Source organism: Lepidochelys kempii, chromosome 6 (genome assembly GCF_965140285.1).
Source record: "Lepidochelys kempii isolate rLepKem1 chromosome 6, rLepKem1.hap1, whole genome shotgun sequence".
Taxonomy (NCBI): Eukaryota; Metazoa; Chordata; order Testudines; family Cheloniidae; genus Lepidochelys; species Lepidochelys kempii.
The window spans coordinates 19150865-19165281 of NC_136385.1; the positions used below are offsets into that span (position 1 = coordinate 19150865).

At 42.8% G+C, this 14417-nt stretch overlaps 1 protein-coding gene across 1 annotated transcript in view; it reads left to right on the plus strand.

The window, feature by feature from the left end:
- Positions 1-14417, plus strand: part of LOC140912507 (NACHT, LRR and PYD domains-containing protein 12) — a 284723-nt gene that overhangs the window by 64068 nt on the left and 206238 nt on the right. Inside the window, exon 5 of the mRNA XM_073346992.2 lies at positions 4048-4137. Coding sequence (XP_073203093.2) covers positions 4048-4137 — 90 coding nt within the window. The remainder of the gene's footprint in view (positions 1-4047; positions 4138-14417) is intronic.

A 14417-nucleotide genomic window follows, 5' to 3' on the forward strand; every position in this document is an offset into this window, starting at 1 on the left:
TGAGCACTGAGTAGCTAGTGAGTAGCTAGTGCTGCTGGTTTAAGAGCCAGCCTGCCGGCCTCAGCAGCCAATCAGGTTGCATCGCTTATCAGGCAGCCTGCTGCGGGCCAGCTGTGCTGATGAGGCTGCTCAGAGACCAGCTTTGCTGCAGGCACTGGTTCCTGACACTTAGCTTGTAAGAACTCTGCCCTCCTGCGTCTGTCCAGTGATGGATGCCAAAACTGGCTTCCTGCTTCTGCTTGTCTCTCTTAAACTTCCTTGTCACAAGAGGCAAAATGACCTCCTGCTCCTCTTCCCTTCCTGGCGGCTTCCCAGCCTCCTGCTAATTTCTATGCAAATAGGGCTTCCATTGTTTCTGATTCTACCCTGCTTAATTTACATAGGGAACCAGGTAGATAGCTGTGACATTTCTGCCTGTCTGGGCAGACTGGAAAACCCAATATCAATGGGTGTCCATAACTCCCCATATAGGGTTAATACGCACATTTTACAATGATATTAATCACCAGTGTGTCATTAGCTTTCAGAAAGGATCTCACGGTATACACTCTTATAATACAATAATATTGTAGAAAATCAGTTGATTTAATAGATTATCACTTGAGGTTCAGTCCCCTGTCTTTATAGACCAGTAAACCTTTACAACATATTCTTTGAAAAGTAAAACCAAGACCAAGTTTGTGTCTCCTGTTGAGTATAGATGCTTGATAACTTTGTTTGCCTGACATGTAAAAATGGACCGTCATTGTTTTTCATTGTTTTGGCTGGTCAGAGAATCAAATACACATTCCTTTGTCTAAGCAGGCCTGTTTACCGACTTCTGATATGCCTGGCTTGAACACATTTTAGTCATCATTCCAGCATATGTCCATAACTGTTAATACCCACCACCTACATACATTGTGCAAGATTAACAACAATCAACAAGTTACTAGTTTTCAAACGATACCTCACAAAGCATGTTTTGTACAAATGTTATTACAGTAGTATGAGGGGGTGTGAATACAGCAGTGACTAGTGTCCTGTCAGATTATATTAAACTGTTTTTTTAAAGATGCGTTACATTTTGTTCACTACAGAGCAAAATTAAGATTGTTTTGGTGCCCTAATGGTGCATCCATACTGATGTCTGGTGCTAAATTTCTTAAAGGACCTATTTTCAAAAGAATTAAAATTAATAAACTAATTAACGAATTTACTTGTAGTTTCTTGGAAAACTCATTCTGTGTTCAGAGAGTAAATGCTGTAATTTGGGGGAGGATGCACTGTATTTTTCATATGCAACAAAGTGGTTGAATCCCTGCCTTAAGTGCAAATCTCAACTCTATCTTAACTATGGAACTGTAATAACTTAAACTATCTACAAGTGGTCAGATGAATTTTGTGAAACACACAGAGAGTTACGTTAGGTAACCTAGACAGTTTATAAGTGGGCAGTAGTGGTCTTAATTAAGTCCTATGAAACGAAACAAAGCATTTAGTTCAGGTACTTAAAGTACACCATATAAGAAATTATTTATTTAACATAGAAATGGTTTTATAAAAACATAAACTCACTTCAAAGATTAGTCTTTAGACAGGCAAATTAATGAATATTAATATTTTTCACTTTCAAATTAAATCCCTTATTTTTCTTCGTCTAACCTTGCTAAAGCAAACAATGTCTTCGCTACAGGAATGTGCAGTCTAGCCAGTTTGGTGTTGAACGAGTAGTACTGTACCTTAAGTTTAAATGTCATTTTAATAGCTCATTACAATTATTTTAGGAATATCTTTAATTTTAATTCTTTGGCAATGCTTTGGCAAAAAAAAATATACACTTGAGGCTGAGGACATTCTTTTGTAGAATGGTGTTGGTTTTAATGGTTTGATTGTTTTTTTATTATTTCTTTGTTGTGGCTGCTTGCCTGCGGATGTGTTAGCTTAAAGGTGTGAGATGCAGTGATGTAGTTGTGAGTGCTGAAGGAAAGAGATGGGAGCTGAGGCAGAGAGTGGGTGAAATCCTGGCTTCATTGAAGTCAACAAAACTACCATTGACTTCAGCGTGGCCAGGATTTCACCCAGTGTCTCAGTTAAGTGAATAGAGTTATAGGTATTAAGGCCAGAAGGGACCATTAAATCATCTAGTCCAGCAGTTCTCAAACTGTGGGTTGGGACCCCAAAGTGGGTTGCAACCCCATTTTAATTGGGTTGCCAGGGCTGGCTTAGACTTGCTGGGGCCCGAGGCCAGAGCTGAAGCCTGAACCCTACTGCCCAGGGCCGAAACCCGAGAGCTTTAGCCCTGGATGGTGGGCTTAGGTTACAGGCCCCCTGCTGGGGCTGAAGCCTGTGAGCTTCAGCTTTGGCCTCTCCACCCGGGGCAGTGGGGTTTGGGCTTTGGCTGAGGCTTCAGTCCCTCCTCCTGGGGTCGTGTGGTATTTTTGTTGTCAGAAGAGGATTGTGGTGCAATGAAGTCTGAGAACCCCTGATCTACTCTGACCTCATGTATAACATAAGCCACAGAATTACATCCTCTTACCCCTTTATTGAGTCCAATAGGTTGTGTTTGCTAAAATATTTCTTCCAAAAAGGCACCCAGTCTGGATATGAAGACATCAAGAAATGGAGAATCCACCACTTCCCTTGGTAGTTTGTTCCAATGCATAATCACCCTTGCTGTTGGGGGCTTTTTTGTTTCTTTTTTTAAAAGTGTGCTTTATGTCTAATTTGAATTCGTCTGGTTTTAACTTCAAGCCATTGGTTCTTATTGTGCTTTTCTCCACTAGATGACAGAGCCCGTTAGTACCCGCTATTTCCTCCCTATGAAGGTACCTATACACCATAATAAAGTCACCTCTTGATCTTAATTTTGATAAGCTTTAAAAAAATTGAGCTCCTTCAGTCTTTCACTGGCATTTTTTCCAGCCCTCAAATAATTTTTGTTGCTCCTCTCCAGTTTTACAACAGCCTTTTAAAAATGTTGACATCAGAATTCCAGTATCAGTCTCACCAATTTACATAGGTAAGCTGAGGAAGGCTGAAGAGGGGTGGATTGACATTTTTTACTCTTGTTGTCTTTGTTGGTTGCTCCATATTAAGTGGCAGGACAAGATCAGCAATGAGGATATTGGTAGCTGAACCCAGCAACTGCTTCCATCAGCACCAGTTTGGTTTTGGAGGCTTTCCTTGGCAGGCACACATTACTAGGATGGAAGATTAACAAACTACAAAACACGTTTACCAAGGAATGCTGCTACGTATTTGGTGGTCACATGGGTCCCAAAACCTTTGGTGGTGCAAGAAGAATGCCAATAATGGACATAGACTGAGAATCCAGCCAGACCATCATAAGGTCCTACCTGGAGATTGTTCCAGGTGGTGCTCGATCTACAAGGAGGGAGCATCCCTTTGGGATTTGCCATGATGATGATAATCCAACACTATTTCTAAAACAGATGCTGTATTAAAATTAACTTGCCCTGTTACACTCTTGGGTGTTAGGATCTAAGAAGTCACCATTTCTGGTTAGTTAAGGGGGTGTAATTTCACAAAGTGTAACACCAGTTACAGATTGCTGAGTGATAGTCGTCATACTTACTATTTTAAGCAAATACTCATCTTTTTGTTTTTTAGCTATGTGGGTAAATTAGAGACAACTCTCTTGGTTAGAGAAACACAATCATTCCTGTTGTAGCCCCAGAACTGATTTAAAAAATGACTGAGCAATACAAATGTATAAAACCACTGGAGACATTCCCATTGGTGTGAGTTCTTAGAACTACATTTAAATGCTCAGAAAACCACATGTTCAAAAAATGAATATATTACACTTAGCAGAACTTATTCTATTTGACTCTGTGTATTTAAAGTTATCTCTTAATGTACTTAATTCTTTTTTGGTTTGAAGGATTTATGTATGAATGTAATGAATTAAAACAGCAGAATAACTCATTGCAGTGTATGATTACACCATCAAAGAGCCTATTTTGTATGTTCAGAAAATAGAAATTTATAAGTAAAATTTGTCTCCAGAGAACAACATAGAAAATGTCTATTCTCTCTTTTCAGGGCACAATATCAGCATGAGCCGCATCATTCTCCTATTTACCAGCTCTGTCAAGCATTGATGGCTCCAAACAGTATATTAAAGACACTAAAGTAAGAAATTGTTCCTTACTTTTTAAAAATCTTTCTTGCGATTATCCCAGAAATTCTACAGCCATGTGACTCTTCACCATTGCCGCTTAGGAATTTGTTTAAGAGTTCAGTCAATGGGGCAGATACTCAGCTGCTGGAAACTGTCCTAGCTCCATCCAGCTGAGCGTTTGCTGGAATATATGTGGGGTTGGCTGATATGACAGACTAGTGGTTCAACAACATTTACCCTAATTCCCATAGTAACAGGTGAGCAGGAGAGACAGAGCTAAGCAGTGTGGCCAGCAGGGGTGTTAGCAGATTTGACCATTACTTTGGTGTATGCTCATTTATTAGGATTACTCTTCTGGGGCGGGGGGAGGTTCGGTAATTCTATCAATGTACTGCTTCTGTTACTTGTGTTCTCATATGGAACTCTACTACTCTCTTCTGCAAGTCCCATCCCAATGGAGCTATCCTGCAGGACCTAGGTTCCCCAGGGATGGGTTCCTCCAGCCCTAGAATCAGATGAACACACACACACACAACAGAATGCGTCTGAGAGGACTGGTTTAATCAGCACTCCCAAGCTGCCACCCTTATATGCCCCAGGTTCAACACATCCCTATCCCCACTTTGTTCTGGTAGTAACCCACTTGACGAGCAAACCCCACAGGATTTTTGGAGGCTGCAGGCATGCTTTATGTGAAATATCACAATTATATACAAATGATGAATATGGGGTTTCCAGGGCATTCCCCCAAAGTATAGAGTGTCAAGGCACAAAGGGACAAGTTTAAAATATCAAAAGCAATTGCTTAAAGCCATATTTTGAGCTTCTCTTTGGCCAATATACTTGGGCTTAAAAAGGAGAAACATACATGTAGCATTATTTAGTAAAAATACAAAAGATGGTCACTTGAGGTCTTACTAAAAAGAGTGTACATGCATCAAGATAACATTCAGTTCTATATATATATATATATATATATATATATATTAAAAAGTCATGGAGCAGATCCTCAAGGAATCCATTTTGATGCACTTGGAGAGGAAAGTGATCAGGAATAGTCAACATGGATTCACCAAGTTCAAGTCATGCCTGACTAACCTGATTGCCCTCTATGATGAGATGACTGGCTCTGTGGATATGGGGAAAGTGGTGGATGTGATATACCTTGACTTTAGCAAAGCTTTTGATGTGGTCTCCCACAGTATTCTTGCCAGCAAGTTAAAGAAGTATGGATTGGATGAATGGACTATAAGATGGATAGAAAGCTGGCAAGATTGTCAGGCTCGACAGGTAGTGATCAATGGTTCGATGTCTAGTTTGCAGTCGGTATCAAGCAGAGTGCCCCAGGGGTCGGTCCTGAGGCTGGCTTTCTTCAATATTTTCATTAATGGTCTGGATGATGGGTTGGATTGCACGCTCAGCAAGTTCATGGAGCTGGGGGGAGAGGTAGATACTCTGGAGGGTGGGGATAGGGTCCAGAGTGACCTAGACAAAATAGAAGATTGGGCCAAAAGAAATCTGATGAGGTTCAACAAGGACAAGTGCAGAGTCCTGCACTTAGGACAGAAGAATCTCATGCACTGCTACAGGCAGGGAACTGGGTGGCTAAGCAGCAGTTCAACAGAAAAGGTCCTGGGGATTACAGTGGATGAGAAGCTGGATATGAGTCAACAGTGTGGCCTTGTTGACAGGAAGGCTAATGACATAATGGGCTGCATTAGTAGGAGCATTTCCAGCAGATACAGGAAAGTGATTATTCTCCTATTTTTGGCATTCCACATCTGGAGTATTGCGTCCAATATTGGGCCCCTCACTACAGAAAGGATTAGGACAAATCGGAAAGAATCCAGTGGAGGGCAACGAAAATGATTAGGGGGCTGGGGCACATGACTTATGAGGAAAGGCTGAGGGAACTGGGCTTCTTTAGTCTGCAGAAGAAAAGAGTGAGGGGGGATTTGATAGCAGCCTTCAACTAACTACCTGAAGGGGCATTCCAAAGAGGATGGAGCTCAGTTGTTCTCACTAATTGGAAGAAGACTGAATAAGAAGCAATGGTCTCAAGTTTCAGGGGGGAGGTCTAGGTTTGATATTAGGAAACACGATTTCACGAGGAGGGTGGTGAAGCAGTGGAATGGGTTACTTAGGGAGGTGGTGGAATCTCCATCCTTAGAGGTTTCTAAGGCCCAGCTTGACAAAGCCCTGGCTGGGGTGATTTAGTTGGTGTTGGTCCTGCTTTGAGCAGAGGGTTGGACTGGATGACCTCCTGAGGTCTCTTCCAACCCTAATATTCTATGATTCTATGATTCTATGATTCTAACATAAAGAGAAATATAATATCTGAAATTAAATCTCACAGCTTCTTCTTCTCAGTCCTGGTAACCCTAGGAGGGGGAGAATTGGTCTGCGGCGCTTCTCAGTCCTGCAGTTTCTTAAATGGGTTCAGCAACTCTGAGGTCCAACCCAGTGATAGCAGTCCTATATACCCTGATTGCAAGGATCGCTGGTCAGGGCTACTCTCTGATTTTCTATTGGACACTCAACCCTGTCAGTGCTCAGAGAGAATGGCAACTGTGGATCTCCAGTAGGTGGTGTCGATATGTAACTAATCTCTCAGAAGCTTTCCTTAGTCAGTGGGATCTTATATTTCATTCAAAGATTGTATTTCATTATGAGCCCGGACTCTCAATTGAAATTACCACATCTTTAAGGAATTTCTTTTGATGTTCCAAAGTCATACCCTGATATTTCTTTCTCCTTCGTTCATACCTCTTCTAGAGTGCAACAATAATTTAGAAAGAAAACAGACGTAAATCCCTTAACGTCCCTAGTCCGTACAGTCTTTGGTTACATCATCTTCCTTTTGGGGCTTATAGTAGAACATGAGGCATGACCTGGGAGGAATAAGACAGATTATTCATGTACAGAGAGATGTACGTATCTGATTTCTGGGTTAGACAAATATAAAGCTTCTAATTCAGTGTGAATGACATACTGAAGGAAGAAAAGGAGGACTTGTGGCACCTTAGAGACTAACCAATTTATTTGAGCATAAGCTTTCATGAGCTACGTCCGATGAAGTGAGCTGTAGCTCACGAAAGCTTATGCTCAAATAAATTGGTTAGTCTCTAAGGTGCCACAAGTCCTCCTTTTCTTTTTGCGAATACAGACGAACACGGCTGCTACTCTGAAACCTGTCATACTGAAGGAACAAAACAAATGATCTATGGCAGCAGTTCTTTAGCAACCCACGGACCCCCATTTTGATTTACATTTTTTCACAGATCCCCAAGCCCTCCACTCAGCCCCAGGCCCCACAGGAGGCATGGGGAGGGAGTGGGAGGAGTTGAGGGAGCGAGGGGAAGAGTTGATAAGCGGGGCTGGCAGCCCTGGACATGATTCCACCCCCTCCCACAAATTTATCTGCTCCCTGCTCCTCCCCTCCCCACTCCTCCCATCCCTCCCAGTTCCTCCTGCACGTTACTGAACTGTTTCCTGGCATTTAGGAGGCACTGGGAGGGAGTGGGAGAAATTAATCAGTGGAGCCGGTGGACCCCCTGTGGTACCTTCATGGACCATAGTTTGAGTAACGCTGATCTATAGTATATTTTATTCATATGGGAGAGAAATGTTCATCTTATGATTTGGAAGAAAATATGCAAATTGGACTTCTTTGGGGAATCAAGAGATTTGACCCATGTGTACATCCTTCTGTTTTCTGTGTTCAGAGCCGGTTATTTCTAGTTAGTTTAACTCCTGTAGTTTCCCCACCCATCTCTGGATCTTGATTGACTCAGTCAATAATAGGCCTCTTTGTGTGATGGGAAAGCAGCATTTGGGGGCTCCTTTTAGCTAGGTTGCGAGGGAGAGAGAAGTTTTCTCCATATGTAAATGAGACGAGATTCTTGGCTAGGTGCTTGTAGCAGGTAGGTGGTCCCTCACGTGAAATAGGGACCAGCTCTCCTGTTCCAATCCAGGTGTGCCCTAGTTTGATGTAATGAGGAGGGCAGGACTTCCCCTAGAAGTTATCAATGAGAGTTCAGAATCCTGAGAGGGAGCCCAGAAGCAGAGCAGAACTGGGTTGTGAACTTCAGGGAGGGGGTGCCTCTGATGAAGGGAATGGGGAGCATTCCCTGATTGAACAGTGGAGCCGGAGCAGGCTGGTGAAAGCTGAAGGCATTGCGGGGGCGGGGAGGGTCACCTACAAACTTCCCCAGGCCAGAGAGCCCTGGCTGGAAAGGGCTGAAGGTGGACAGCAGCAGAGGGAGAGATCTGCTGGCTCTCTGAGCTGGAGAGCTGCAAGTAGAGAGAGCTGAAGGCTGGGGAATGATGATGAGGTGAGCCCACTGATGTCTCCAGGTAAGACCTGGATCTACACCTGGGAAAGAAACAGGGCAAAGAACCACTCCAGCTAGAGGGACTGGGATGAGGTGTGGTGAGAGACTCTAGACCTGTACTTGGTGTTCAAGTCTTGGAATGAATGGACTGTACTGTGCTGGGGGGATTTTGTTTTTTATGGTGGCAGGACCTCTGGTAATACATCAACTTTAAAGAAAGGCTGCTTACATACTCTGAGAGTTGTAGTGAGTTTGTTTGAGGATCTAAGAAGGAATCTGAGGTGTGGGACTAGCCAGATAGGAGGAGCTTCTTCTAACTAGAAAAAGGAAGCATTAATAGATTTTTGCTCCCTACATAAGCTGCCCAACCATTAAACTGTTTTCAAGTCATGACAAAACTTATATAAACTGCTAACCCACTTGCGGAGGTAAGTGGCAGCTGGGCTGTAGTGTAACTTCACACTTAAAAAAATAAAAAGGCTCTTACATGGATTCCAAGACCTTAAAGGAAGGTGATAGCACTTGAATGGACTGTACTGCAAGAAACCAAGATCTTCAAAGTTAACATACAGCTGCTGAGCTCTGGTGCAGGGCTGGATTTATTTAGAATACAGGATAGCTTTGGTGTTGACCAAGCATGGTCAGTCATGTTTCAGGTTTGTAAAATACGGGTGTGGGTTGAACTTTGGATTCCCGGCTTTTAGGCAGAGAGGTGCAGTTTGTGCTCTGTTATTCACTAGCTCCCTCTGCCCCCAAGGGGCTCTTCCAGAATCTGGACAGTGCAAGAGCTTAGGGGTGCTCTAGTTGTTCCTTCACTTTACACCCCATCCCCCTGGCCACTGTCCCTGTGCTGGCATGTGGGGTGGAGGGATGGTGAAGGAACGACTATTGGGTAGAGCTGCTATCAGAGGCTTCTATATGGAGAGAATCCTCCTGTCACCGTGGAAGAGCAGTTTAGGATTGCTATGCAATGATGGTCCATCAAGTATTATTTTCTTTCATCTTCTCACTTTTGACCTTCTAAGAAAACCTTCCTGACAGGGGGAAGTGTAATAACTTCCCTACAAAAAGGCATCATAAGATTTAAAGTCATAAATACCTCTCAATGAACTTGTAACACTGTTAGAACGCTGGCAGCTTGTTTTTATGCTGGAAGGTGTTAATGGTGCCAGAAGTCACAGAACAGGTTAAAGCTGATGGGTCTGCCAACTAGCCTTCCTTCAGGCTAAATAGGAGGACCACTTAAGTGTTCTTTTGTATAGTGATAGCATTAACAATAGGAAGCACTACCTGAAACAACTGGCCACATGGAAAGGCAGATGAGAAGTTTAGCCATGCAGCCTGAGCGGTTTTTCTGAAGTCTGGTTGCAAATGCAGTGGCAGGGGATTTGTTTGGTGGCCACTGTGTCTGTGTGCATTAGAACCAGTAAGTGATATAAGCCATGAGAAAGCGATCAGACCATGAGAGAAGCAGTGGGGAGACTGAGCCTGAGAAGGAGCCCTGAGAGACAGAGCTCCTTGAGCACTGCAATAGCTGGAAAGGCAGGCTTGGGGATTTCTGAGCCCAGAATTTTTTTTAAAAGTGTGGTAAAATATTTCTTTCCTTTATGTCTGGCAGATAAATCATCAGGCTGCCAACATTTAAATCTCCACTGAGCCCACTGTTATTCATAACCCAGCTGTTGTGCCTTTTGAGAAAATAAACAGTTCCTCCTTTTCCATCAATTGATCTTTAATCTGAAAAGGCATATGTTTAGCGAATATTGGTCCCTCCTCTTTTTGTTTATTCTGCTTAAAAAAAAGCAAATCCTTCCAAAATTTACGCTCGCCTCTGAAAATCTGTCTCTTGAAGTAGAATGTTTTGTAAGTGGGGGCTTTTTTGTTTTGTATTATTCTTTGATTTCTACCAGCTCTGATATTATTCCTTTGACATTCAAGAGGTTATTTTAAAGTGCAGAACTACTGGTAATAATTTAGATTTGTGAAGATTTTAAAAATGGTGTGTGATATACCATTGTACAGTCCAGACTAATGAGCAGCTGTGTCGCCCCTGCCCTGCATCATTGGGTGCCTTATAATGCCTTGCTGAAGTAGCTCCCACCCGGGCCTTTCAAAATCAGCCTTCCAGACTGCAAGCCACACCCTGAGTGCCTGTGTGTAACTGCTGCCTGCCAGCCACACTTGGGTTACACTCTGGCTCTCAACAACCTTTGTTATATTTCAGGATGACCCCAACACACCCCCGTTCCCCCCAAAAATGTATGTTCTGTGCTGCCCAATCCTCTTCTGGACAGTGCACGTTTATATAAAGTCTGTCATTTCTTTAATAGAAATAATATGCAAGTTTACTATTTCAAATAGTCCTTCAGACACTTCAGTTTAAACACATTGGATTAGATAAAAGAGTAAAACTAGTTTATTAACTACAAAGAGAGAGGTTTTAAGTGAGTACCAATTAATGAGGCATAAAGGTCACAAATGGTTACAGGAAAAATGAAGATAAAATATTTACTTATGCCAATTTAACAAGCAACATTAGATTGAAAGCAAGGATTCCCACCACATGCTTCAGCAGATGACTGACCAAATTCTTAGGTCAGAACCCCTCCACCAGTCCAATGCTGTTTCCATTGTCTTTCAGGTGCCATGAATTCAGTGGGCAGAGAGAGAGAGGTGTATCCTTAGGGTGTCTGCCACTTCTTTTAATAGTCCTGTCCCCACTTTGAGAAGCATTTCCAGTTGGGATTCGGGAGACAAAAAGTCTATGGTTTCAGAGTAGTGATAATCAAGGTGGGCCATTTCCAGCAGTTGACAAGAACGTCTGAGGAACAATGGAGGGTGGGGGTGGGAATAAACATGGGGAAATAGTTTTACTTTGTGTTATGACCCATCCACTCCCAGTCTCTATTCAAACCTAAGTTAATTGTATCCAGTTTGCAAGTTAATTCCAATTCAGCAGTCTCTTGGAGTCTGTTTTTGAAGTTTTTTTGTTGAAGAATTGCCAGTTTTAGATCTGTAAGTGAGCGACCAAAGAGATTGAAGTGTTCTCCAACTGGTTTTTGAATGTTATAATTCTTGACGTCTGATTTGTATCCATTTATTCTTTTACATAGAGACTGTCCAGTTTGACCAATGTACATGGCAGAGGGGCATTGCTGGCACATGTTGGCATATATCACATTGGTAGATGTGCAGGTGAATGAGCCTCTGATAGTGTGGCTGATGTGATTAGGCCCTATTATGGGGTCCCCCGAATAGATACGTGGACACAGATGGCAACGGGCTATGTTGCAAGGATAGGTTCCTGGGTTAGCGGTTCTGTTGTGTGGTGTGTGGTCTATGGGGAAGGATGTGCCCTGCTGCTATTCCCTCATCTGTTTGACCCTCCTTTATCTCCCCTTCCTATTTGATGACTGTTTCGTGCCTGAATTCAAATTGCACAGAGCACACATTTGTTTGAGGTTGACCTGTTCGCCAACCATAGGGGGAGGATTTACACCGAACCCCAGAGGGCCCCTCTGATTTCCTCTCTTCTCCAATCTCCTCCATCTCTGAGACCCCCTCAATATACTCCTCCTTCATATCCTTTATTTTCTCTATTTTAATACAGAACACAGCTACCACAGAGTTTTGCTCACTCCAATTAAACCAGCTTCAGACTGTTTGCTTTACAGTGTTGAGATAGTTACTGTTCATCTGCTTGTTCTGGATGACTTCCAGTAATTCCCTTCTGGTTAATATTTAGATTACTCCTCAGGTGTGTAGGTTCTCAAATTCTGTTTCACTTCTGCCATTCTCTGTGCCTTTCATATCTTGTCTTCTTCTCCTTTTCATGGTTTTGTGACATTGCACTTCATATTCTTTATGAAAATATGAATGACAACTGGAATATGCTTTATGCGAAATGCCTCATGTAATGTGTCTTTAGAAAGGTGGTCATTTCCTGGATGCGATTATCCTATTTGCATGCCTGTATTATTTTTGTAGAGGAAGTTAGGAATATTGTCTGGTGTATATGTATTTTATATTCAAGGTTTTGGGTCACTCCCACTGCTTACACTTCAGGGTCTTCAATGAGAAAACCAGATGGGGCTTAATTGCCCATTAGCAGACAATAAAGCTTCACCTTCCTGTGAGTCAGCCTATATCATATGAAAAAAAGGGGCCTTGGAGGAACGTGTGACCATATCACCTAATACGGGGATTCATTTTGAGTTATGGTACTTTTCCACGGGGGGTAGGTGGGAGAGGCTTGCCAGCAAACAAAGTCTTCCTGCCTTCTGCACAAAGTATTGAAGAGGGGAGCCCCTAGAGGCATGGGCACCAGTCCTGAGAACACACCTATTTACCATCTAAGATGTCTGCTGCAAAAAAACAAAGTGAACATTAAGGAGGATTGGGCCCAGAGTGAATGCATTTCAGTCTGTGAAAAGATAATTAGAAGAGCTTGAGGGTGAGATACTACACGTAATGAGTTTCTTAGTGTATTAAGTTTAACTGGTGTGTTTTGTTTTATTTTGCTTAGTAAGTTTCTTTGTTCTGTCTGTTATTACTTAAAACCACTTAAATCCTACTTTTTATACTTAATAAAATCACTTTTGTTTATTAATAAACCCAAGGTAAGTAGTTGTTACCTGGAGAGGAGCCAAGCAGCTGTGCATATCTCTCTCTCATTGATTAAAAAGGGCTAACACTTATGAGCAGCTTATACAGAGTAAGATGGATTTATCTGGGGTTTAGATCCCATTGGGGCTGCGTATCTGAGTGCTGGAGACAGGTATCTTGCTGTGCTGTTTTCAGTTTAGAACTGCAGGTTTGGGGGTGTGGTCCAGACCCTGGGTCTGTGTTGCAGCAGGCTAGTATGTCTGGCCCCCGCCAAAAAAGCAAAACCAGGGTTCTGGAGGCCCAGGCTGGTAGGGAAAACAGGCTCAGTGATCGTTTCAGTACATCAGGTGGCAGTCCTAAGGGGGTTTCTGTGACTGAACCCATCACAGGTTTCACCATTTGTTAAGATTTTTCTCGGTTGTATATTATTAGTTTCTACCTCTGTAGTATCTTCTTGTGTGTCTCAGATTGGGATCTTACTCTCCCAAATGGCTGGAGTGGCACTTTCCCTTGTTTATAGTCTCTCATTGTATAATTCTGATTTTAAAAGTAAACCATAGATCCATCAGGAATTGCCAGTTTGTTCAGAAACTTCACACATTCTGTCTAGACAAGGACCTAGCCATATTGTTCAATCTACTTTTCCTCTACAGACTGGATGACTATTTCACTGCACCTAAAGCTGAATGTAAAAACAGTGCCTACATTCCAGATAGTACAAGAGGGACTGTCCACCCCTTCCATGGTTTATGCCACTACGACTACATCAAGTCAATACTCCAGTCCTCCCACTGGCTCCCCGTCATTTTCTGCTGCCACTTAAATGCCATGGTCTTAATCCTCCATGAAATTCCTGGGAGGAGCCAGGCCTGGGCCCAGAGAGACCTCCCAGCCACTAGGAGTGGACACAGAAGCAGCCTCAGCAGGGAGTAATGGACAGTGATGTCATCAGACTACCTGCTGCAGGGTCTTGCTCTTGTCACTGGCTATTTCTTGCAGCTCCTCCTTCCCTCTCCCTCACAGTCTCTTCACCTCAGTTTCCCTCCATTCTCCCTCATTCCTCCCCTCCCCTCCCTTGTCCTTCTTGTTACTTACTATTAAGCCAATCCCCACATAAGAAACCTCACCCAAAATTAAAAAAAAAAATGTCCCTCCCACAGCAAAATAACAAAGTGACACAAACAATGTCGTCTTGGGATGCATCAGGAGAAGTATTTCCAGTAGGGATAAGGAGGTTTTAGTACCGTTATATAAGGCACTGGTGAGACCTCACCTGGAATACTGTGTGCAGTTCTGGTCTCCCATGTTTAAGAAGGATGAATTCAAACTGGAACAGGTACAGAGAAGGGCTA